This window comes from Lutra lutra, chromosome 4 (genome assembly GCF_902655055.1).
Source record: "Lutra lutra chromosome 4, mLutLut1.2, whole genome shotgun sequence".
NCBI lineage: Eukaryota > Metazoa > Chordata > Mammalia > Carnivora > Mustelidae > Lutra > Lutra lutra.
In genome coordinates, this window is record NC_062281.1 from 65,013,940 (window position 1) to 65,040,734 (window position 26,795).

General features: G+C 34.5%; 1 protein-coding gene across 1 annotated transcript in view; it reads right to left on the reverse strand.

The window, feature by feature from the left end:
- C4H8orf34 (chromosome 4 C8orf34 homolog) overlaps positions 1-26,795 on the reverse strand; it is a 383,506-nt gene that overhangs the window by 219,398 nt on the left and 137,313 nt on the right. The window contains 2 exon segments of the mRNA XM_047728261.1: positions 7,447-7,613; positions 16,347-16,519. Coding sequence (XP_047584217.1) covers positions 7,447-7,613; positions 16,347-16,519 — 340 coding nt within the window.

Consider the following 26,795-nt stretch of genomic DNA (forward strand, 5'->3'; position numbering starts at 1 on the left):
TTGGAGGATATAAATTTACTTGGAAGGAAAGTTCCATCTATAAATTCTAGGTTTTTTTCCCAAATATTCCTATTATGACAAAAAGAAAATAATTATTATTTATAATATAAATAGGGCAGAGAACACCCCATTTTTATTCCTCAACATCCCTATGTGATAGGAAGATTGAAATTTTTACCAGCATTTTATAATTAGGTACTTGTAGCTCAGATGACAAAACTAGCAGAAGGTAGCATGAGGGCTGGAGCTGGTCTTAAGAGTTTTTTAGTTCAGTGCTCTAGACATAGACCAATAATCACATCACAATGTGGCTCACACCTTTGCAAGATACTCAATGAAAAGCTATGACCTAAATATGGAAAAGCATATTAACTTATATTACTGTTATATGTCAAACAATCTGTAACTTATTTCAAAGAGAGAAATATGTATTAACAAAACAGCTATCTCTAAAATAAAGGAATTTTCATAGAGGTCTACAGTGGAGAAGAAGGACAATTGTCAATAATATATCTATGGGTTTAGATCTTATTTTCAAACTCTTGACTTTATTCTGTTATGTTGATCTACTTTTACCACTAGAAAAAATTAAAAAAAATATTTCTTATTATATGCCATAAAAGTCTATCAGGTAGGATGACATATGTTTTTGGTGACGTGCGAGTTTATATTATTTAAAAGCCAATCTCTACATGTAAATGCCAGTTATCATTTGGGAATGTTCCAATACTTTGTTGAAAAGAAACACAAATGAGGAAAGAAGAGAATGAATAACAAATGCAATTCCAAACACAAAATGAGTACTTCTAGAAGACTGTGAAGGGGTCTATCAATCATATCTAACAAAAGCAAAGTCAGAATCCCAGATAAAGTTTAGAATAGTAATATGATAAAATAGAATCTCAATGAAACCATGTCCACAGGTCTATGCTAGGATCATTTCATAACTTAAGTAATTTTTGTACTCTAGCAGTTCATCTTTCAAGTGGTCCTATAAAATATAATATTGGGAGGGAAGACAGAAATAATTAGTAATACAAATTACAGTAACCAAAGCTTCTTAGCAAGACTTGTCCGTGTCTTACAGGAAATATTTCAAAAGAGCTTGGTTAACTCAGAAACCTGTATTCCAGGCTCTTTTTATTATAAAAATCACACTTTCTACAATTTTATTCTCCTTGCTTCACGATATATTAGATCAAACAACAAAAAAATGTTTCTCATTGTATGCTGTACAGATCACCTGCAACAGAATTTCTTAAAGAACAGGAGGAAGGGCATTCCTGTTGGAAAATGGTGATTCATGGGATGTATTCAAATCTAACAAACCAAAAATTAAGGATAGAGGGGACTGGAATTTTTATTTAAAATAAGTTTCTTAAGCAAATGAAATTTTTAGAATCATCCCTGAATAGTTAATATTTCATGAAACATGTTCTTATTTGTGCAAATTTGAACTCCCAGGAAGATGCAGAGTCACTTTGTAAGTAGAGAAACTGATACACCTATGAATGAATTAATAAATGGACTAACTGGGAATTGAAGCGAAAATCTATAAATTGCTGGTTCTATACAGATGCCAATGTTCACTAGATGCAACATTCTCTCAAAGCCCAAACAGATCAAGTAATTAGAAAAATAAAAGATGTAATATTCTAGTGCTGTATATTAATATGAATTAGTACAGCTCACAAAGCAGGTGCATGATATGTGTTAAGTGAAAAAATGTGTCTGGGTGGATTTTCTCAAATGTTGTCACTGTAGTCCAGAGAGACAAACACAGTGCTATTCAACTCCACTTAGAAGACACTTCAGCCTGAACTTACTTGGCCTTTGTGCAGACATTGATGGCTCTAAAGCAAGCTGAAGTTAGAATTCAAAAATATAGGACCATATCCAATAGCAGGACCATTTCACAGAACTTCTATTACAAATATCACACAGCTCAACAACAGTTAATACTTATTACTTAGCATGTGAAAGATATTTTCATACATCTGTGTGAAGTCCTAGTTTTTCAAGTATATTAATTCATTTAGTGAACATTTAAAAATATATGTGCAGATTTTTTATAATGTTTGGGTAACTGTGGTCATCAACTGCCAGTTTAATTACTGGGATTTCTGAAAGTATCTTGTATTTTTAAAAAAGAGCTACTTAGCTTGAGGTGATCTGGGTGTTATTTTATTCGGTATGTTCTAGATTTCACTGACTTCCATGGTCCTTAAATTCGCTATGCCTTAACACCCCACAAATTTGGAATATTTTAACCTCTAATATGTACTCATTGTACAAATTACTCATATGTACTCATTAATATGTACTTAATATGTATCATATTAAGTTATTTTTGTACTATGCTGAATGAATTTCTAAGCAGTATTTAAAGCAACATTACAGATAATATTAAAGGATCCATAAATTTAATTTTGGGAAGTCCTTGACTTTTTAAAAGAAGCTTTTCTACAAAGAATCTTTATTTTAAAGTGATAATTTTTCTATTGTCCTGGTATTTCCAATGATTAATACTCAAAGAAAACAAAATTTACATGTCCTTTAGACTGGTTCACATACTTAATATCACTAGAATATAAGTATATAGATAGGTAGGTAGGTAGGTAGTTTTTTTTTTTAACATTTAGGGTCCTCTTCCCCCTTTTTCTAACATCATTGAATGATAGTATCTATTTTTCACTAATTGAAATACATGTTTTTATTCTGTAAATATGGGTTCTTTCTGTTTTAAGAAGCCTTCAGCTGGGGGAAAAAAAGAAAAGAAAAGGAAGTGAACATTTAATTTATAAAGACTGGTCACAATGCAAAAGAATTTGCCATAAGACTGCCTTAATGCAATGAGTTTCTCTTGACTTAAGTTTATGTTATATATAATCTGGTAATATATTGGGGTTTTAGAAATTTAGAAATCACTGTTCTGCAAAGAATAGCAGTATAACTGTTCATAATTACTATATTTAAACAAATAAAATAAATTTGCAATTACCTTGTCTGCTTTTGGTAATACAATGTTATTTTTAATTTTTATATGATTATTTAATTTTATTTATACAATTATACTTTCCAAGACCAGAAAATATAAATCATGACTAATGTTGTTTTCTTTTTTTAGCATCTCTGGAATGTGATTTTTAGATATTTGCCTCATCATCAAGCCAAAAAACATTTTTTAAGTAATATCTTACACTAAAATGTGTAAGACAAATACTTGTGCTTTTCAAAAAATTCTGATATTTTCAAGGGAGTATAAGTTATATAGAAAATAATAAAACACATAATTGCAATTAATATTTCACCAAAAAATAAAATAAAAATGCATGTAATGAAAATGAGCTTACATTTACAAGCTCAAATATCTATTAAATTAGTGAAGTTCTTCAAATTTTCTATGAAAGTTAAGGAAGTAAAAGATATGGATAGGCTTTTTATAAATCCCTTGCTGTACCACTGTAATTTGTCTTTCTACTTTTTTTTTTTTTAAGATTCTTTATTTATTTATCAGAGTGAGCATAGGCAGACAGAGTGGCAGGCAGAGGCAGATGGAGAAGCAGGCTCCTGCTGAGCAAGGAGCCCATTGTGGGACCCTATCCCAGGATGCTGGGATCATGACCTGAGCCGAAGGCAGCGGCTTAACCAACTGAGCCATCCAGGCGTCCCTGTCTTTCTACTTTTGAAAAATTATTGATATTAATAACTTTTAAAAATACACAAATTTAATCACTGTGATCATTGTATTTCTAGCATAGTTACTAAAATATTAGAGAGTATCTTATATTTGAAGATAAAAACTAATTACTTTGAGGTGAACTGGCAGATACTATATTCATGTCTTCTGTAATTAGAGCACCAATTTCAGTGGTGCTTAAAATTGTTATATCTTAAAATTCCAGAAATTTGGATATTTTGTTCTCTGTTATATATTAATTCCACATTTTTGTGCTCAGAATTTAAAAGTTATATTTAAAGCAATCTTACAGTAAATATTTAATCTACTTTAAAAATTATAGATGCTGTATGTTCTATATTTTCACATGCCCAATGCACTTGAAATAGAAATCCAAAACCATACAATTAAACAACTCTGAAGAATTAAATCTTAACCAGTATGCATTATTAATGCTAGATCCTTTAATAAAAAAAATAAGGTAAAAAGTTTTACTTACTTCTACTTATTCAACTAAAAGACTTATTTTCCTCCTTCAACCAATTTACTGAAGAACAATCCTTTGTTACATTAACATTAATAATTATACTTCTCATTTATTTATCACTTCACAAAGAGTACAGACTACCATTGGACATAATAAATTTTTCAGCCAGTTATACCTGATATAGACAAGTTATACACTGGAAACACATATAAGTTATAGCAAACTTATTCTATACCATGTTGCAGATTTGCAAAAGATGTCTCTCATCTTTTACAATGGTTCTATGTACTAAAATTTGATTTCAAATAAATTTTCAGGAACTTAGGATTTATATTTTCCTCAAATATGTACAATCATGTATGTTTCTCTGGGACCAGGCTTCAAAAAACATGGACTTAAAATTCTTTAATAATAAACAATATGATTGAAATCTAATATTGAAAGAGCTGGAAAAGTAGACATTAGTTTCTAAATTGATTTGGCAATATAACACCAGTTGATTAGTTAGGGATTGAAATCTACTAAAATATTAATAGAGACATAGATGGCTACTAATGATGTCAGGTCTTAAAATTGAATAACTTAATAATCATTTTATTTTATATCCATACTCATCCATATTAATCATTCATTCATTACTATATCCTGACTAAAAAAGTTTTAACTTCTATATTAACTGAAATTTTTCACATAAATCTGTTTGATTTCATGTAATAGATTAATCATCATCTTAGCTAAAAGCATATGTAAAATTTTAAATCATGAATTTATATATACTACTTTTGAAGAAAACTGAGCCTATATTTTAAATATTTATTTTCTAAATAATTGAATGGATAGGAATACTTGGGTCTTAAAGACATATATTTCACATCCAAATACCATTTTTCATAATTAGTGAACTTCTAGGCAAAACAGTCTTTTGGATACAATTTTCTTCTATATGACCTTTGTTCACTGAGACAACTAGGCAACAGGTTGCATATGGCATTATTTTAGAGGATAGCCCAGTGGACTTGGAACATTCCATGTCATGGCAGAGCAATCTCATGATCTAGGGACCAGCATTAGTATACTACTGCTGACTATGCTGAGATAATGTGGAGTTACATGGAGAAAGTCCAAACTTTCGAATATTTCTCATTCTTAGATTTGCTCAGACCACAGATTAAAATGTCTAAATGAAAAAAAAATCCAAAAAACAAACAAACAAAAAAACCTGAGGACCAGCTATTAACTGTCCAAATTAAATAGTCTCCAAAACCTGTCTGGTCTTCAACTTGGGAGACTAGAAACTTTGGAGGAGCTGAGATCTGGAGGGTACCAGCACTGAGTGACACTTGGGTTTCTGTAAAGGACTCCTCAGTATCACTGAAGTTTATGATTTCCTGCACTCTGTCGAGATACTCCTGAGGCTATCAGGAAATCCAAAGTGATTTGGAGCATGCCTGGATTTCTTCAAAGATTATCTTTGCAAGTTAAGTAAAATTGCCTTCCTGGGGATATCAACTGACCAAGAGCTGTCATGTAAAGGAAGGGAGAGAGAGAACACTATCGGCACAACCCAGTGTCGATGTACCAAAAAGCCAACATTGATGTTATATGGACAACCTCTTGGCCCTTCCATTGACAGTCACAGTTTAAGTCTTACCCCCTTCACTGTTACTGACCAAAGCAAAGGAACAATTTACAGGCACAGTTACAGAGCACAATAGCAAAGGAGTCCATTCTTAAAAAGTGCAAACCTACAAGGGTAATGACCACACTCTGCCTGCTGAAACTCCATCTACTTGTCCTCCACCACTGCAATTGGTTTCTCTATGAAACAATTCCCTGGTCCCCATCCCCTACCTCCACATTAGGTGTTATCCCTACATTAAACTGTGTGCTTAATCAAATTAGCACCTGTAGCAAAAACTACTATGTATTTACATTTTTATTTCAAACACTAGAAATGTAAAGTTCCTGTAAACAGGATCTATGATTATTTTATTTTTTATGTCCCTAGGATTGAGCTCAGTGTTTAGCACAAGGTAAGTGCTTAGCAAACATTGGCTGAGTTGAAGCTGAATGAGGATACCACAACATCAGGCACATCTCCCACATTAATGATTTGGAGGTGGAGAGATGAGATTCCTTAAAACAAAACAAAATAAAACAAAAACAAAACAAAAAACACCCAGACTTCGTTATTCTTTAAAAAAAAAAAAAAAAAAAAAAGATGAACCTCAAGAAGTGAAATGCCGTTGACAGTCTCCTCAATGCTGGAATGAATGCAGTATTAAAACATCAGGAAACATCAGTGACCTTGCCATCACTGAGTAAATAACATCTTTGTAGGTCTATGCAAGGAGACCTATACCATTTTTTATCATGATAATATTTTACTTCCATAAACACTTATAACCCAGGAAGCTGGTTTAGGGAAAAAAAGTTTAAATGTCTATATATTTCTGGGCCTCCTTATTCTATGTTAAACTTATTTCCAGCTCTCAAATGATTACATTATTTATTTTCTGGGACTCCTTATTCTATGTTAAACTTATTTGCAGCTTTCATATGATTACATTATTTATTCCCTTTAGTACATGATTACAAAGTATTTAGAAATTGTTTTAATGACTTAGAATAAAAGGAAAGTTCAATTTTTAAAAAGTACTACCCAAAGATTTATGGTTAAATTAAAAAAACATATTTACTTCACTTAAGATATAAAGGGTTCCCTACATATACAACACTAATAAGGTTTTTCATGAAAGTAACAAGCCTATGAAAACACTGAAATCTTGCAAACTCTCCTCTAACTTATGGAAGACATAAAACACTAATTTACTAACTGCTGCTCTAAATTTTACTGTATTTTCTAAAACATCCTTGAAACAATAGGGGAACATCTTGGGGTGAGGGCTGGAATACGTATTTTGGTTATATTTTATAGACAAAAGATGTGATCAAGGCAATCATAATCAGAGAATAAGGCAGACAGACTTGAATTTTTATCACAATTGCACATGGAATAAAGGCTGAGTAAGGAGTCAGAAGGTAAAGTGTTGCATATACAAAGCACAAAATACAGTCTAATAAATACTTCACATGCTTAGGTGATTTCAATTTAGTTCTTACATGCAACTTTGTGAAAGGCTAATGTATAAAGTATATGTTAAATGATTTCTTTCCCCTAAGACAAAACTATTCAAAAACTTTAAAATCTCTTAATCACTACACATTTTTACAATGCCAGAGAAGAAGAAAAAGAGAAATTATTAATTTTTAAAATTACCCAGCAATTCCATTGCATCATCTTCATTATCAATATCTTCTTCTGTTACAGATGGGGTAGGGCTGTGGAGGGACTCAAAAGAATCTTGAGAGAGCATTGCTGCCAGAAGTTTCTTATGTTGCTGTTGCTGCTGTTTTAATCCTTTAGTCTTGGGCTCCACCTTTAAGCTGAAGAAATATTTTAAATGTTAGTTTTCAATGATGACAACTCTATTAATTAGCTCTGATAAATAAAATAATCTACAACCAAATTTTCATTTGATTAATTTCACTATGTGAAATTATAGTCATATTAGTAATATCTTCCCTAAGGATAAGGGAAATACAGACAGTCTTCTTTCCTAGACATCCTTTGGTACCTCATTAACTATCTCACAAGTGAATATAGGTAAGAAATATGGCAAACTGAAACTCTGCCCCACTTAAGGGAGGAGGTGCTAATCAGCTCCTACCAATTGTCACCAAGTCATAATGAAAGCCCACTGTTAAAGAATTTTTCTGATTTTTTTAAAGAGGAGGCAGAAAATCCACATTTTTATATGAAATTCCTTGACATACAAACAAATGTAATGGGATAACTATTTTAACATACTATGACAAGATTATTTTTTCAAAAGTTTATTTATTTGAGAGAAAGAGAGAGAGACAGAACACAAGCAGGGTGGAGGGGCAGAGGGAGAAGGAGAAGCAGACTTCCTGCTTAGCAGGGAGCCAAATGTCGGGGTTTATCCCAGGACACCAAGATCATGACTTGAGTCAGAGGCAGACACTTAACCAACTGAGCCACCCAGGCACCACAGACAAGATTATTTTAAATGAAAACTTTAATTTCTTTTTTTTTTTTAAGATTTATTTATTTATTTGGGAGAGAGAGAGAGAGCATGAGTAGGGGGAGAGGCAGAGAGAGAATCCTCAAGCACATTCCCCGCTGAGCACAGAGCATGACACGGGGCTCCGTCCAGGACTCAAAGATCATGACCTGAGCTGAAATCAAGAGCCTGCCATTTAACAACTGAGCCACCCACACAACAAAAAATTTTAATTTCTATGATTAAAGTAAATTTCCTCATTGTCCTATCATGCTGCCTAGATCTTGGGGTAGGATGAGGTAAAAGAAAGAATAGATCCAGAACTGGCAATTAAACGTTTTTCAGTTTCTGCCAGTCTAGAGAGTCCTTGCAAATTTGGAAGAGTTTCTTTGTGATAAAGCTGGGACCCTATGGGTAAATGTTGCCTTTCATGGTTCCCTCTCCTCCAACTTCTCAAGACAGTGTTTGACCGGACAACTTACAAGTCCAAATAACAAACACATAGAGTTTCAAAAACTGTCCCTAAGTTCTTCTCTTCTCTGTAATTCAATTTCTTTTCCTGTTATTGTCCAAAGAAAGGAAATGCCAAATGTCACCCCATAAAAGAAAAACACATGATATGTAGAGGAAGTCTTCCCCAAGCAGGATGGAAAGATAACACTTTCTAAAGGTAAAGACCCATAAGGCAAATAGGTTAAATGCATTGTCCCCACTACCTCCAGGCCAAAATGCTGAGGAAGCTTGACAAAAAAAAACAAAAATAAAGAACTAACCAGATAAATTTCAGGGCACAGATCAGAACATTTCAAGCTGTCTTAATAGAAGTACCAGGTTCAACACTGTCGAAGTAGAGAATGGAAAGAGCAAAATGACATTGCATGTCACCAGTGGGCAAAGATCAATCAGCCCCACCTCCCTGGTTCACCTCCAAATTAGGGTGACTATGTTAGAGAAGGTCAGGGGAAATAGGGATGGAGAAAAAGCTTTTATTTTTCCACACTAAGCTGGTTAATAAATGTAGAAGAAATGACAGATTCAGAAAAACCACCATTTTGCAACCACCAACATAGTTTAACTCTTCAGGCTAGAATCATCAATGGATACTAACGTTTGTTGCTGAAAGATTGTTGGGGGAGGTTGACTGTCAAAATCTCAAGGTGTTTTCAACAGTTCACTAACGTTTTTAATTTTTTTTTTTTTGGCTTTGAAGTAATTACAGATTTATATGTAGTTCTAAGAAATGATAAAGAAAGATCCTATGCACTCTTTCTTTACACTGTTTCCATCAATAACATTATCTTACAAAACTAGAGTACAATATTATAACCAGGATCCTGACAATGGTATGATTTTCCAATCTCATTCAGATTTCCCATTTTAACTGTACTCATTTGTATATGTATGCCTGTGTGTATTTAGTTCTAGATAACTTTAGTACTTGTTTAGGTTTGTGTATCATATACCGACCATCAGAATCAAGATACAGACCATTTCAAACACCATAAGACTCTTCTAACCACTCCTGCTTTCCTCTATATGCCTTCTTCCCTGTCTCTAATCCTTGGCAACCACTAGTCCGTTCTCCATTCTTTTAATTTTATCATTTCAAGAATAATATAGGAGCACCTTGGTAACTCAGTCATTAAGCATCTGCCTTCGGCTCAGGTCATGGTCCCAGGATCATGAGATCGAGCCCCACATCAGGCTCCCTGCTCAGTGGGAAGCCTGCTACTCCCTCTCCCACTGCCTCTGCTTATGTTCTCTCTCTTGCTGTGTCTCTCTCCATCAAATAAATAAGTAAAATCTTAAAAATAATATCATATAAATATAAATGGGATCATACAAGTTTAAGACTGGCTTTTTTCAGGCAATTTAAATCCTTGGAGATTCATTCATGCTGTTACATGTAACAATAGTCCATTCCTTTTCTTTCCTATGTAGTATCCCATGGCATGGATATACTTCAGTTTATCTAACCATTCAAATTTAAAGGACTCTTGGATTAAGGTTTTTGGCTATTATGATGGACTTGCTATGAACATTTATATACATGCTTTTGTGTGAACTAAATTTTCATTTATTTGAGAAAAGTGCCCAAGAGTACAACTGTTGGGTCATATGGTATTTGCATGGTTAGTACAACTGTTGGGCCATGTGGTATTTGCATGGCTAGTTTTATATAAAAATCCCAGACTGTGTTCCAGAGTGACTATGACAATTATAGTCCTCTAAGGGTCATCAGTTGAACATGAAGATTGAGGAGAAGTACTGGAGGTTTGTGGAGACAAGAAAAGGCATGCAATCATCATTAAGGAGCACGGACATGTGAACAGACTACGTGAATGCAGAGTGTCTTCAGGCAGGATCAATGACTTCTTGGTGGTCATGAATTCACAATGATACCAGTCAGTGTAGCCAAGTGTTCTCCACAGGAAGAAGTCTATGCCAGTTCAGCCACAGAACAGACAAAGAGTTAGATTTAAGTAAGGTAGTTTTACCATACAAGGAAAACAAAGGACAAAAGAGGTAAGGGAACCGTAGATCAAAATAATGAGCCAAAAATAAAAACTCCCACAACTCCCTTCTCCTGAGGGAAATTGGAAGGGGAGGTGAACCATGAGAGACTATGGACTCTGAAAAAGAACCTGAGGTTTTTGAAGGGGTGGGGGGGTCGGAGGTTGGGGGAACCAGGTGGTGGGTATTAGGGAGGGCACAGATTGCATGGAGCACTGGGAGGGGGGGTGCAAAAACAATGAATACTGTTACGCTGAAAAGAAATAAAAAATTTAAAAAGAAAAAATAAATAAAATAAAAGAACAAACTATTTGTGACAGCAAAAATAAAAAATAAAATAAATAAAATAAAAACTACATGAGTGGCAAGAAAAACTCGGTAGAACCAGTGTATTTGGGTCCTAGCTAAAGCTGGGTACCAGAGGGAATGAACTAGAAAGACAGAAGGTGTAGTCAAAGAGTGAAATACATAGAAATTGACACTAGAGTTTGCAGTTAATAATAATGAGGCCTAGATATAACAGAGGGAATAGGTGAAGTAGGGTGGAATTCAAGATCAGTAGGGAAGAATAGGCAAAGAAAGAAGATGCTAGGTGTGGGGAAGAATCATTAATGTGGTTATTAACTTCATCAAGATAGGAAGGGTACAAGGAAAAGTGACAGTTGAGCCAGATGCTTGCATATTTAGGGAAAAGGGAATGACCTGGGAATTGACAAATTATTGCTACAAGAAATGGTGGAAGACTGCCATGGATAAAACACGAAATTCACAACAAGATACCTTTTTAGGGGGAAAGGAGACAGTAAGGTCTACAAGCAGGAAAGGGGAACAAGGATGACACCTTCCTCTATTCCAGCTCCATAACCTATAGATTGTAGAAGTGAAAACTACAACATTAGAGAGAAAATAGCACCCTGCCTCAGGGAAGCAAGGCTCTTACTGCAGACAAGTGGGGAGTGGGATGGGGAAAGGTTAGGTGCCTTATGAGAAAGAAAAGCAGTTAATACTTCAATGTAGTAATTATACAATCTAGGGCGTCATTTTACTTTGGTTCAAAAAGATAAATTCTAAACCGGATCAGATGGAAAAGGATGGTTTAATGTGGCCACTCCTCTCCCTCAGCTTATCTCTCCAGGTAGCGCCTTCCTCCCCCTCCTGATGGCCTACATTCTGACCATTGCTTCTCTCCTCTTGACCCCACTCTTCCCTGCATATCTGGCCCTGCTGTATTTTGTTTCACATTCTTGTTTCTGAATATAGGTAAGTATTAGTTTTATCTGATCCCAGGTGCATTCTTTGGTGGAAAACTGGATTTCTCCTCTCTTAACCCATCTCCTATGCTTGTTTAGTTCACCACTGCAGCCTAGCAGGTAGAATCTGTGCCCTTCCTTTCAGCTTTAGTTGGAAATGAAAGGACTCTCCTTGCAGTAAGGCCCAGGTTGTTGAAGGGAGAGTGTAAAGAGTTTCTTTGAATCTAGGATGTTCTTTTTCATACTTGTCTCACCCAGTATCTAGCACAAATTCACTTTTTCTTTCTGAACCCTATTTTTTAAACACACTAAATAAAGTAAGAATTAATTTAAGAATATGTATATGAGTCTTCAAACTTGACAGATATGAAAATTGAGGGAAAATATATTAGTAGTGAAAAAGAAAAAGGGAAACTATGTAGATTGGAATATTGAAGATAAGGAAGAAATGGTATATTATAGATGCATAACTCCTATTCAAAAGCCAACAATGAGCAAGATAATTTCATAAAGGTTGCAGTAAGTGTTTCCCTGAATCTCATTAAAATACATGGTTTGGTCTTGAAGATAGTGTTAGGCCATGAGTCCTAGACAGTAAGTTCAAAATGTTGCTGGTCTCATAAGAAACCACCTATGAGTCTGTAAGTCTATAGGTAACTAGCGATGTTTTCATAAAATAACTTGAATTAGGATATGTATTTCCTAAAGAAATAAATGAATAAATGAGAAAGAACAAATTTTGAACATATCAAAATGACCTCATCAACCTTCTGAAATAAACGCATGAATTAGTTACATGCTTTTTGGCTTAAAAAAAGAAATGTGTGAGTCATAAGGTACATTCTTTGCATGTTTTAGATATTTTTAAGGCCTCTGTTTTTTTTATTCCTTTGACAGATTAATTTTTGATTAATCAATTTTCTCTCTCCTTAAAATTTACAAGTTAGAATACCCCTAAAATACTAAGCTTAATTCAGTCTCTGAAATGTATTACATATTTTCTATCATGTCCACAATAGCCAAAATCTGACGATATTAAGGTTCTTTGTTTGTGGACTTCTTACGTAAAATAGTGCCCTTTATTAATTTTCTTCCTTTTTATTCTGGTTTATTTTCCATCTTGCCACTAATCACTACTTGAATTTATGGTATATATTTGCATATTTACTTGTTTATTATTTGTCTATTCCTGCCAATTGAGGAAGCTCTAAAAAAAGGGGAACATTTCTAGGCTCTGTTAACAGATACATGAGAAGCAATTATGAGCTTTAATGAAAAGAAACACTGCTTAGTGGAAAGTGATTTTAGCTTTTATTTTAATGTTTAATACATATTTCTAAATTATAAGATTTTCTACTCATTTTATGGCATATTTACCATCTAATAACAATGCTCACTGAACAAATAAAGCCAGTTCACCAGATCTATAATATTTATTGATATTATTCTTGCTTTAATAAAGTGGTTAAGCTCAGAGGAGCTTCATCAGGCTTTCAAGGCTTGATAAGCCTATTAACAAATTCACATTAGAATTTAGCTAGTAATTTTAGGAAATCCATTACCCATCTTTGGAAACTTTAATTAAGATGGCTTAAAATAGAAAAATATGGCTTCAAACAGAATTATATAGATCTATTACACTCATTTTTTAATTTACATTTACATTATCAATGTATGATTATTTTTAATATCTCTAAATGTACAATAAACACATAGATTTCCCATTCCCACTAAATGACTAGTTAAGCCATTGCAATTCATGCCAATTGATAGTATTAGAAAGCCTTCAATCATTCCCCAATGTATTCACCTCTCTCTTTTATAAATCCCCGTTCTTTTTCTTGCTTAGATCCTTTAATTTCTTTCTTAAACTTACTTAATAGAACCTTATGGAAAATCTAAGAATGTGTTGGGGAAATGCCCATGTGCACAGAACCTTGTCCACATAATTTAATTTCAAGAGATCCACAGATCTCTTGGGTCCAACCAGAGACTACAGAGTGGTCAGAGACCCCATGTCAATCACTCTTGTCATATCCTATTAGTTTCTCCATATTGCCCTCATAACTGCTTTCTTTTTAACCAGCACTTAACCCTTCAGGTGACACCTTTGTGTTCTAAAGTTTCTGACCCTCTTTATACAATGTTCCATATGCAGGACCTAAGGAGAAAAGTTGGCTCTGTACTAAAGATGGAGTGTTGTTAATAACAGCCATTCAAATAAGACTCGAGCATTTAACAACATTGTGATAGGAAAGGGCAAAAAGTTAGGACAGACTATAAACAACCCTTCTTATAAATAAGCTTTATTTAGCAGATGTCTACTCACAGCCTTCTATGTACCTCCTTCACTCATGTAACAAATGTCTATTGGTAATGACAATGTTCCAGGCCCAGTAGGGGAGAGAAAAATGGAAGAAGTCACCTTGAAAATTAATTCTCCTTCTGAAGCCTGGAATACCACTCAGGCTGTTAATGTTTAAGACTGTTATACTACAAGTTCATTACTATTTAAAGGCAAAAGATAATGCTCGAGTTATAACCTCTAAAGTCATTAAAAAATTTCTCCCAATCCATTTTTATTCATCCAAATCAAATCTATTGCTATGTGAGTTCCTGATATAAATTCGGAATCCTGTTTGGTATTAGAAGATGGGAGAGATACAGTTTCTAACCCATAGTTTATTGTTACTCTTTAAACTAAGTTCAGGTATGCACACATTCTTTCTGTTTTGATGGGGCATCGGGGTGGGATTTCACCTGTCTTCATTTCATAGAGAATACCTCAATTCATGATTTAAAGATAGAGAACAGTAACACTAAGAAAAAGTTTTCATAACAAATAGGTGAGAGAGATCTTCATAGGTTGAGTTTTCTGGGAGAGGGATTTGACTTACACTGAAGGAAATATTCCCCTTTATTGGGTATTCAGGAGGGAATCAGAGATCACTGAAGCCAGGAAGAAAATAGAAGCACTAACATTTGCAATAAATAGCTCCAATTATTATTATGACTAAATGAAAGCAAAATGAAAGTTGACATTTCTCTACTTTACATTAAAGATCTGGCAATGACTAAAGATAAAGGTCTAGTGGGTTTCATAAGTCTGGTATTAAAAATAAAATTACCCTCATTGACAGGTGAAATTGATCTGGCATTTCACAAAAGAAGGTAAATGGATTTTTTAAAATGGTTTTCTTCTCCTTACACAGGACACTTCAACTATTTAAATAATTTAAAAGTTATTTCTCATGGAAATAGAATCAATTTTCTATATGCCTGAAGCACATTAATGAGTATTCTGAATTTCCTTCCTTCTAACCAAGTGATAGGTCAAAGTAAAAAAACCCCTGAAAGCTATTACATTGTAGAAAATACAATTTTCTCCTTGAGAAAGAATAGTTACTGGTTGCTGCTAAATTAATGTAGGAAATACAAAGTTACTGTGGCTATGCTATGCATAGGAAAAACTTTTCTGTGGTGGTCAGCTAGTAGCACCCAATGAAAGTTGTGGCACTCTCACATTCAATTCACGAGCATTTAAATCTATTTTCTCAGGCCTGTGTAAGCCATGCTTCCATATGCTTTTTCACTCCAACTTCTTGTGGAAGTTTTCATTTTGGGATTTCACTCACTGCAGGTGGTATTACAAAACAAGAAAAAGGTTGTCCTGAATATACTTTTTTCTAATAAATATGATCTGGACATTTCAAAACTGCTTCACTTCTATCAACATCTCCTACCACTGTTTTGAGCATCATAAGACTGAGTAAGTGAAATATGGGCTTTCAAATTCACAAATCATAATTAAATACAGAATATGAAAAGAATAATGTTCAATCATAGCTACCAACTCTAAATGTAAATGGTTCTAAACCAAGGTTTTCTCTCATATTCTCCATTAACTCTGCTTCATGTAGTCTATAATCATTTAATAGTTTTCTTCTTGTTGATCAGCTACATCTCTCTGGTAAATGAGAACCCCTTCATCTCCAATTCTTAACAGTCAGCCACTCCCTGCCCAGCATTATAGTGGGTCTTGAATGACAGCCTATGTCTTTGAAATTATTTCTCTATTTGGTTTTAGTAGCAAAGAGATGGTGATTTTCTTAGATAAAAAGAAAAAATTAAGACCAAAATCTAAAAGCAAATCTGCAAAATTTTAATTTTAAAACAGAGAAATTAATTTTCAACTTATGTGGAACCCAACATAATTTCCTATATAAAATTGTTAAGTTCTTTCATCAAAATCACATCCTTGGATTTATGTCCCCATTCGCTTTTAATAACCAACAATACTCAGAATTTAAGAAGGCATTTCATCTCACCTTCTTGCAGGGCTAGAGCTATTATCTTCATTTTCCCACTGTTCATTTTTACTTCTTGGAACTGGGGGCTGGAGCATTTCAGCAGCCAGTGGGTCAGGATCATTCTCTTCTCGACCAATCCATTCTCCAATCACACGGGGTCTCAGAAGAGAAGAATTAAATGCCACTGTTTCCTGAGAAGGAGAAAAGAATGTACTTGACTCAGATGAGTTATTCTTATTAATGGGACAACAGGGAAATAATTTTGTCTAGAGTTTTGACTGCCTCTGCAAATCAAAATTTTCCTTTTTTCTTTCTCAATTGACTCAAATCCATTTCTATTAGGTGACTTACTCTATGTAATTTGTGCTGACTCCTGAAGGTCACTGTGACAAAGGATCCAGGAGTGAAATCTTAGATTTGGATTTGGAAGGCTGCGTGTGTATTCTCAGGAAGGAGGAGCTGAGACTAGCATTCGTGACAGAAGGAAAAGTGTGTGGTAAGGCTCTCACACTGGAAGAGCTCAGAGTTGCTGGGAAATGGTAAATAATTTCTTAGGAGGAAACTGGTGTGAGGTCAGGGAATAAAGTCAACAAACGATGGTGGAAGGATGGATTGCCTCTGATTGTGGAACAGTCTGAACTTGTAGGGATCCAGTAGAGATTGGAAGCAGGGCAGTATCAATGACAGGCATGGTGTGCTAATTCAAAAAATGTTAAAGAGACCTCTTTTCATAGATTTTCATATGATGTGGGTCTTAAAGTGATACTTAAACTACTTAAATCATTTAATAATTTGAAAGGTACTAGAATACTGAATTGTGTAATTGCTAGATATATCTCAGTAAGTGGGAAAAATGGTTAAAAGCAATGTCTACTCTATGATCCTAGTTTTGTTTTAAAAATTCATAGTGGGGGTGGCTGGGTGGCTCAGTGGGTTAAAGCCTCTGCCTTCAGCTCAGGTCATGATCCCAGAGTCCTGGGATCGAGCCCCACCTCGGGCTCTCTGCTCAGCGGGGAGCCTGCTTCCCCTCCTCTCTCTCTGCCTGTCTGCCTACTTGTGATCTCTCTCAAATAAATAAATAAATTTTTTTTAATTAAAAAAATAAAAATTCATATGGGTGTATATTAATATTTTGTGCTGGTGTCAGCCTCTCAATAACCAGTGTTGTGGTTCTCATGATTGCAAGATGCCCTTCAGCAATAGCCATCAGGAGACTTTGAAAAATTAAAAGTTTATTGTTTAGGGACACCAGGGTGGCTCAGTTGGTTAAACAACTGCCTTTGGCTAAGGTCATGATCCCAGAGTCCCGGGATCGAGTCCTGCATTGGGCTCCCAGCTCCACAAGAGTCTGCTTCTCCCTCTGACTTTCTCCGCTCTCATGCTCTCTATCACTCTCTCTCTCTCAAATAAATAAATAAAATCTTCTAAAAAAAAGTTTATTGTTTATAAGACCTAAAGTATACAGCACACCTGGGGGTAACACAGTGAAATCACAGGTAGAGAGAGAGTGAAAGAGAGAGCACTAGCAATCACAATGCTGGGGTTCTGCTTTTATTGGAGTTGAGGGTGGAAGCCTAGGGTTTAGTGGGCTCACTCTTTAAAATTTAAAAAATAAGTCAATTTTTTAAATGGTCAGTTTAAAAAATAAGATTGGGAATTAAAAGCTTGGGGAGAGAAAAAACAAGTGGCCCAAATTGCCAGTAATTGAAATCAAACAAGATCTCTAAAACAAAAAAGCTTCAGCCAGGGGAGGTGGCTGGGACCTTTATCTAGTCTACTGTGGCTAATGGTATGTTTATTGGAAATAGCCATCTTTGAAGTAGACACTTTGACAATCAAGGCTTAAGTGGGGCACTCGGATTACAAAAAGGAAAAAGACAAAACCAATAGTTAGAGTTTAACTACACTAATTACTCATTTATTAATTTTCTCATATTTATTAAGACCCACTGTGTGGCAGATACTGCTTTATTTGTTGGGAAAAACAACAGTAAAACCATAATTTGGTGGTTTTATCTGAACAGAGACTACAGGTAGTTTTAGTTTCTTCTTTTTGTGTTTCTATGTCTCTGGAAACTTATGATAAATATATACTTGTCTTATAATATGAAAAAATGCATTTTAAAAATAACCTGATGTGAGAAACATAGGCTTGACTTAAATTATGTTTCCTTGTAGTTTTTAGTATTATGAGAGTTCTGAATAATTTCTTAAAAATTCAGACCTGGTCTTCTGAGTCTTTACAATTCTCCAAAATATTATATAAATACAACACAATGCATATATGGCATAACAATAAGTACAATATAATATTAATTAGTATACAAATATAATGCCAAAGGCAACATGTGAAATATGATTAGGATATATTTGATGAATTTATCCAAGTGATAACAAGGGACAGAAAATAGTTGGATATCTTAATACTGACTTCCTAGCCCACATGAAAATGTACCAGATACATTTTGGTAATCGGTGCTTGTATAACAGCAAATAATCTGAATTCTTTCTGTATTTATGTCCCCATAGTCAGGAAATCAAAGCACTATAACGGTTTTCTGCTGTGAAATCATGCAATCAAATTATTTTCTTGAAATTACTGGAAAGACACATTCACCTATCACAATTTAATATCATTTGAAGTATAACAATTAAAATTAACAGCAATAGTGTTAGATTTTAAACCTGTATTTGTTTTTAAAAGCAAACTGAAATAAAGGCATGTTTTAGAATATAAAAAAATTGTAAACATATTTATAGCCTCAGGATTAATTTTGGCCTGCATCTGAAGTATTACTTATTTTGTGAATTTCACTTTCTCCAAATGTAAAACAGTGATGATGGGAATTATAAACCTACTGTATCAAATGAGTTCATAGGCAGCACAGTTAACCCACAGAATTCTGTACATTTGCTAGATACAATTATTTAAGGATGTGGACTATATCAAAACCACTTCTACATGTGTGATATATCTGGGGGGAAAATGGTAAACAGAAGCGCAAGAATGGGCAAGTTGGGTAAAAATAAATCCTTGGTTGTCGATATGGGCAGAGTAACAGAACAGACACTTGATGGGACAAATTTTCAACCTCTGAAGTTTTATTTTATAGACAGAATATTTAAAAAGTTGGATTATTAGTTCAATTTATTAATCTCATTTATGTAATAAAGCAGAATTTGGCTTGGAGATTTGTCCTATTATAGACTCAACAGATAAGAATGAGGACAAAGAGACTGACCACTGTAACAACAGGAAGGAGCGGGTTTGGACACTGTAAATGGAAAATGCGAAATCGAATTTAGAGTTGAGTATGATCAAAAGTTGAGAGCTGAAGAGAATCAGAAATAACTCCCTTGTTGTTTACTGGGAAATTAAATAAAATGATAGATGCCACTGCTGTTGGAAAGTGGAGAGCACAGAGAGGATAAATCGTTTGATATGCAGCCCGTTTAACACTAGCTGGCAGCAGAAATTTCAGTGAGAAATAGCTGATGAACAAAACAATACAAAGAGCTGCAAACAGGCTCAAAGGAGTTAGGAAATGAGTATTTTACAGGTCAAAAAATGGGACCCTACTTTTTCTATTTTTCAGAATGATTAAAGCTATCTATGCCTTTTTGAAAATGTTATAGCTATAGAAATTACTGAATATAATCTAGTTACCTGAAATAGATTAAAATAGCAAATATTTCCTTGGATATATTGCTTACATTTGATTAAGCCAAGTAAACATAAATTTTTATGAAAGGATTTCAATGAAGAAAGCAGTTCTTAACACTATACACAATGCGTCACAAATGTCAGTACATAGCAAAAGAAATTTTAAAATGCCCATCAAAAGCAAGGAAAATATTTCTTGAAAATATTCTAAGTACATGGTAAACAAATAATTTAAAGTGTCAATGCTAAACATGTAAATCCTAATTATTCTTTAAAAATATATAAACACATATTCCTTTGCCCTCTTAAGGCTAGAGTCTCTAGAGGTTGAGATTCTTAAGCAAATATGCTTAATTTAATAAGAATAGCATTTCTGGTCAAAAATTCAACCAAAGATCACAGATTAGCTTAGCATTTTCGATCAGCAGAAAGCTATCCTATTAAAAGCAGTTACAGTAAACAGGCCTACTCTCTCCAAGCAGCCTACTCCTACTCTCCTATTGGCTAACTCACAGTGAATTCAACTGCTCTGACCACCTTATCACATTTGATTGTATTCTGCCTTTTTTTTTTTTAACTCCACTATAAGTAACATACAGTGTTATATTAGTTCCAGGTGTATAATATAGTGATTCAACAATTCTACATATTACTCAGTGCTCATCATAAGTACACTTTAACCCCCTTCAACTATTTTGCCCATCCTCCCACTCCTCTGGTGGCCACCAATTTGTTTTCTATATTTAAGTCTATTTTTTTTCTTTATTTGGTTTGTTTCTTAAATTCTACATGAGTGAAAACAAATGGTACTTGTCTTTCTCTGACTGACTTATTTCACTTGGCATCATATCCCCTAGATCCACCCATGTTTTTGCAAATGGCAAGATTTTGTTATTTTTTATGCCTAATATTACATTGTATATATATATATATATACTACATCTTATCTATCCATTCCTCTATTGATGGACCCTTGGGTTGTTTTCATATTTTTGCTATTATAAATAATGTTACAGTAAACATAGGGATGCATATATCTTTTCAAATTAGTGTTTTTGTATTCTTTGGATAAACACCCCGTAGTAGAATTACTAGGTCATATGGTAATTCTATTTTGAATCTTTTGAAGAACCTTCATACTGTTTTCCACAGTGGCGGCACCAGTTTGCATTCTCACCAACAGTACACGAGTGTTCCTTTTTTTCCACATCTGCACCTCTTGTTGTCTCTTGCATTTTTAATTTCAACCATTCTGACAGGCATGAGGTGATATCATTGTGGTTTTCACTTACATTTCCTTGATGATGAGTGATGTTGAGCAACTTTTCACGTTTCTTTTGGCCATCTGATGTCGTCTTCTTCTTCTTTTTTTTTAAGATTTTATTTATTTAAGAGAGAGATAGTGAGAGAGAGCATGAGAGGGGAGAAGGTCAGAGGGAGAAACAGACTCCCTGTGGAGCTGGGCGTCCGATGCAGGACTCGATCCTGGGACTCCGGGATCATGACCTGAGCTGAAGGCAGTTGCCTAACCAATTGAGCCACCCAGGCACCCATGATCTGATGTTGTTTTTAAAGAAATGTTTGCTCCCATCTTTGGCTCATTTTTAACTGGATTATCTGTTTTTTTGGTGTTGGGTTGCATACGTCTTTATATATTTTAGATACTAATCCCTTATCCAATTATGTCATTTACAAATATCTTCTATTCAGTAGGCTCTCTTCTAGTTTTGATGACTGTTTCCTTTGCTGTGCAGAAGCTTTTTTATTTTGATGTAGTCAGGTAGTCTATTTTTGCTTTTGTTTCCCTTCCCTCAGGAGACATATCTAGAAAAATGTTGCTACAGACAATATCAGAGACATTACCACCTACGCTGTGTTCTAGGATTTCTATGATTTCAGATCTCACTTTTAGGTCCTTAATCCATTTGAGTTCATTCTTGTGTGTAGTATAACAAAGTGCTCCAGTTTCATTCTTTTGCAAGTTGCTGCTGTCCAGTTTTCCCAAGACCATTTTTTTAAAAAGAATTTATTTATTTATTTGACAGATAGAAAGAAAGAGAGCCCAAGCATGGGGAGTGGCAGAGGGAGAGGGAGAAACAGGTTCTCCACTGAGCAGGGAGCCTGACTTGGGGCTCCCTGGACCCTGGGATCATGACCCGAGCCGAACGCAGATGCTTAACTGACTGAGCCACCCAGGTGCCCCCCAACGCCATTTTTTAAAAGGATTTTTTCTCATTTAATATTCTTGTCTCCTTCATCAAAGATCCATTGATCATATAGTAGTAGGCTTATTTCTGGGCTCTCTATGCTGTTCTAATGATCTATGTGCCTATTTTGTGCCATTTCTATACTGTTCTGATTATTAGAGCATTGTAGTATATCTTGAAATTGGAGATTGTAATACCTCCAGTTTTGTTAATCTTTTTCAAGACTACTTTGGCTATTTGGATTCTTTTGTGGAACTATGAAAATTTTAGGATTATGTTATAGTTCTATGAAAAATGCCATTTATATTTTGATAGGGACTGCATTAAATCTATAGATTACTTTAGGTAGTATGAACGTTTTAACAGTACTTGTTCTTGCAATCCATGAGCATAGACTATCTTTCCATTTGTTTGTGTCATCTTCATATACTTTCATCAATGTTTTATAGTTTACAGAGTACAGTTCTTTCACCTCCTTGGTGAAGCTTATTCCTAGGTCTGGAATGACTCCCAGTAGCTCCCCTGCTCTGGAGAAGTCTCCTAAATGTCTCTGCCCCTCCACCACAAGTTCTGAGATTAGCAAGTAAATCTCAGGTATTTTCCAAACTGTCACTGCTTCTATACTGTATCTCCGTAGGGCTGTTTGTCTCTTAGAGTGGGACTCAGTTTTTTTTATCATACTCTGTCTCTCCCAGAATCAAGCCCACTGATTTTTTAAGTTCCACATGTTGAGTTCCACTGACTCTAAGAACTCTTAAGTCAAGCCCCTCTGGTTTCCAAAGCCAAATGTTATGAGTATTATCTTCCCTGTGCAGGTCCCTCATGCGCATGGCGCCTAGTATGGGCTCTGCTCCTTCCTCCTCCCCATGCCTATGTCGTCTCTCCCCACCATAGACAGTCTTAGGGGGTTAACTCGTTTCCACCCCTGTCTCCACCCTTCCTACCACTTTGAATGTGGTCTCTTCTCTAAGTCCAACTGTGAAGAGTCTGTTTTTCAGTTCTTGGGTTATTTCTGCATTATTTACAGTGATGTGGGTGTTATCTATGTATATCTGTGGGATGAGCTATGCCTAGGATCCTCCTACTCTGACATCTTCCCCAGAAGTCTTTCTCTTCTTAATAAGTCAAGATGTTTATGGAAACCTGAGATCACATCTTAAATGCCTATTTCCTCCATAATAGCTAGCATAATTACAATTTCACAAATAAGCATAAAACGTGTAAATGAATTAAGAATAATTCCTATAATGAAAACCAATGCAAATATGGTAAGTTATGAAGTATCTTTATGTCTTACTAAAAATCATATAAATGATTCATGGACAACATTGATTAATACATTTTTAAGGCATATCAGAAGAAAGTCTACAAGATGTGATCTATTTAAAATCATTAAATATTTCTTACAAACACTTAGAGTAAATTATTTTAATCCTACCAGTTTAAAAATGGAAAATTATGGAACATGTAATCACACATTAAATATTTAATATAAAATTTCATTAAATGTTTAATTTAATAATCATTATTAAAGTAATCCACACATTGAGCTTGCATTAGAGTTTAAAGAAATTAATGTAAGCAGATAGTTAAAAGCTTTTTTCCTACTGCCCCCCCTTCTACTTCTATTTTTTTTTCCAGCTTTGAGATATAATTAACATATATGATGTAAGTTTATACTGTATACCATAATGATTTTACATAATGCAAAATGATTAATAAGGTTAGGTTCATCACTTCACATGATCACCATTTTGTGTGTGTGCGTGTGGTGAGAACTTTTAAGACCCACTTTCTTAGCAACCTTCAAGTATACAAAATATAGTGTTGTAAACCTTAGTCACCACACTATGCATTAGATTGTTCATCTCATAATTGGAAGACCACATTTGATCACTTGCACCCATTTCCTCCACACTCTCACCTCTGGCAAACACCACTCTACTCTCTCTTACTATAGGTTAGGTTTGTTTAGATTTCACAAATTAGTGAGATCATACAATATTTGTCTTTCTCTGGCTTATTTCACTTAGCATAATGCCCTCAAGTTTCATCTACATTGTCACAATAACAATGGCAGAATTTCCTTCCTTTTATGGCTGAATAATATTCTACTATATTACATATAAGATTATATGTATGTAAATAATCTCTCTTTATTCATCTATCAACAGGCACTTAGATTGTTTTCATGTTTTGGCTATTGTAAATAATACTGCAGTAAACATGGAAGTTCAGATATTCCTTTGAGAAAGTGATTTCATTTCCTTTAGATATATACTCAGAAGTGGGATTGTTGAATCAGTTTTATGTTTTTTTGAAGCACTCACATGCTGCTTTCCAAAGTAGCTAAATGTATTTGCATTACCACCAACAGTATACAAGAGTCTCCTTTTCTCCACATTCTTGCCAACACTTGCTATCTCCTGTCTTTTTGATAAGAGACATTGTATCAGGCATGAGGTGATACTTCCTTATGGTTTTGATTTGCATTTCCCTGACAATTAATGATGTTGAGCACCTTTTCATGTACTTGGCCCTTTATCTATCTTCTTTGGAAAAATGTTCAGGTCTTGTGCCTAATTTTGAAAAACAATATTTTTTTCTAGTATTGAGCTATCTGAATTTCTTATGTATTTTGGATTATCAGATATATACCCTTATCAGATATATGATTTACAAATATTTTCCCCCATTCTACAGGTTACCTTTTCAGTTTGATTTTTTTTCTTTTCCGTGCAGAAGCTTTTTAGTTTGGTGTAGTCCCACTTGTTCTTTGTGCTTTTGGTGTCAAAAAAATTTTTTTATTAAATATTTTTTTTATTTGACAGAGAGAGGCACAGTGAGAGAGGAAATACAAGCAAGGGGAGTGGGAGGAGAAGCAGGCTTCCTGCGGACCAAGGAGCCCAATTCGGGGCTCAATCCCAGGACTCTGGGATCATGACCTGAGCCGAAGTCAGATGCTTAACAACTGAGCCACCCAAGAACCCTAAAGAAAATTTTTTAAACCACTGCCAATACCAATGTAAATGAGATTTTTCTTCTAGGAGTTTCATAGTTTGAGTCTTACATTTAAGTCTTTAAAGCATTTTGACTTGATTTTTGTACTAGTGCGAAATAAGAGTCATAGTTCTTTTCTTTTTTTGTAATTCTATTTTTAATTTTAATTTTGTTATGCTATAAATGCTTGTAATAAGAAACAAAGTTCATAGGGTGTCTCGGTAGCTCAGTCAGTTAAGCATCTGCCTTAGGCTCAGGTCATGATCCCAGGTCCTGGGATTGAGCCCCACATCAAGCTCTGCATTGGGTTCCGTGCTTAGTGGTAAATCTGCTTCTCTCTTTGCCCCTCCCCCTAGCTTGTGCTTGCCTCTTTCCAAAATAAATAAATCTTTAAAGAAAAAAGTTCAAATAGACAACATCACACCACAAGAAAATAGAAGAAGAGATGTAACTGAAATTTAGTAGAAGAAGGAAATAAGAAAGACCAGAAATAAAATAGGGGCCAGAGTAAACCATAACATAATATTGAAAGTAATGAACAATTTTTCAAAAAAAAAATTCAATTGGAAATGCTTTAACTACATAAACTAAGAAAAAAAGAGAGAAGACTCAAAAAAGCAAAATGAGAAAAGGAAGAGAAAACAATATAACAGACACCACAGAAATACAATTTCATTCTTTTGCAATGGATTATCTACTTTTACCAACAAATTTTATTAAAAAGACTGTCCTTTCCCCATTAAGTATTAAACGTTAATTGTCCAAGTATGTATGGTTTATTTCTGGGTTCTTGATTTTGTTCCATTGGTCTGTTTCTATTTTTATACCAGTACCCTACTATTTTAATTACACTAGCTTTGTAACATAGTTTGAAATCAGGAAATATAGGCCTCCAGCTTTGTTGTTCTTCTTAAGATTGCTTTGTCTATCTGTGGTTCCATACAAATTTTAAGATTGTTTTTTCTATTTCTGTGGGAAATGCCATTTGGAATTTTGGTAAGGACTGCACTGAACTACAGATGGCTTTGAGTAGCAGAAACATTTTAACAATATTCATTCTTGGGGCACCTGGGTGGCTCAGTGGGTTAAAGCCTCTGCCTTTGGCTTGGGTCATGATCTCAGGGTCCTGGGATCGAGCACCGCATCGGGCTCTCTGCTCAGCAGGGACCCTGCTTCCTCCTCTCTCTCTGCCTGCCTTTCTGCCTACTTGTGATCTCTGGCTGTCAAATAAATAAATAAAATCTTAAAAAAAAAAAAAAAACAATATTCATTCTTCCAGTTCATGAACATGGGTTATCTTTCCACCTATATCTGTCTTCTTCAATGTCTTTCATCAAAAAAAGGATATAGATCTTTTACCTGCTGGATTAAATATATTCCTATTTATTGTTTTTTATGCTGTTATAAATGGGGTTGTTTTATTTCTTCTTAGGATAGTTCACTGTTAATATATAGAAATGCAACAGATTTTTGTATGTTGGTTTTATATACTGCAATACTGCAACTTTACTAAATTCATGTATTAGTTCTAACAGTTTACTGCTTGAGTCTTATGGGTTTTCTCTGCATAAGAAGAACATGTCATCTACAAACAGA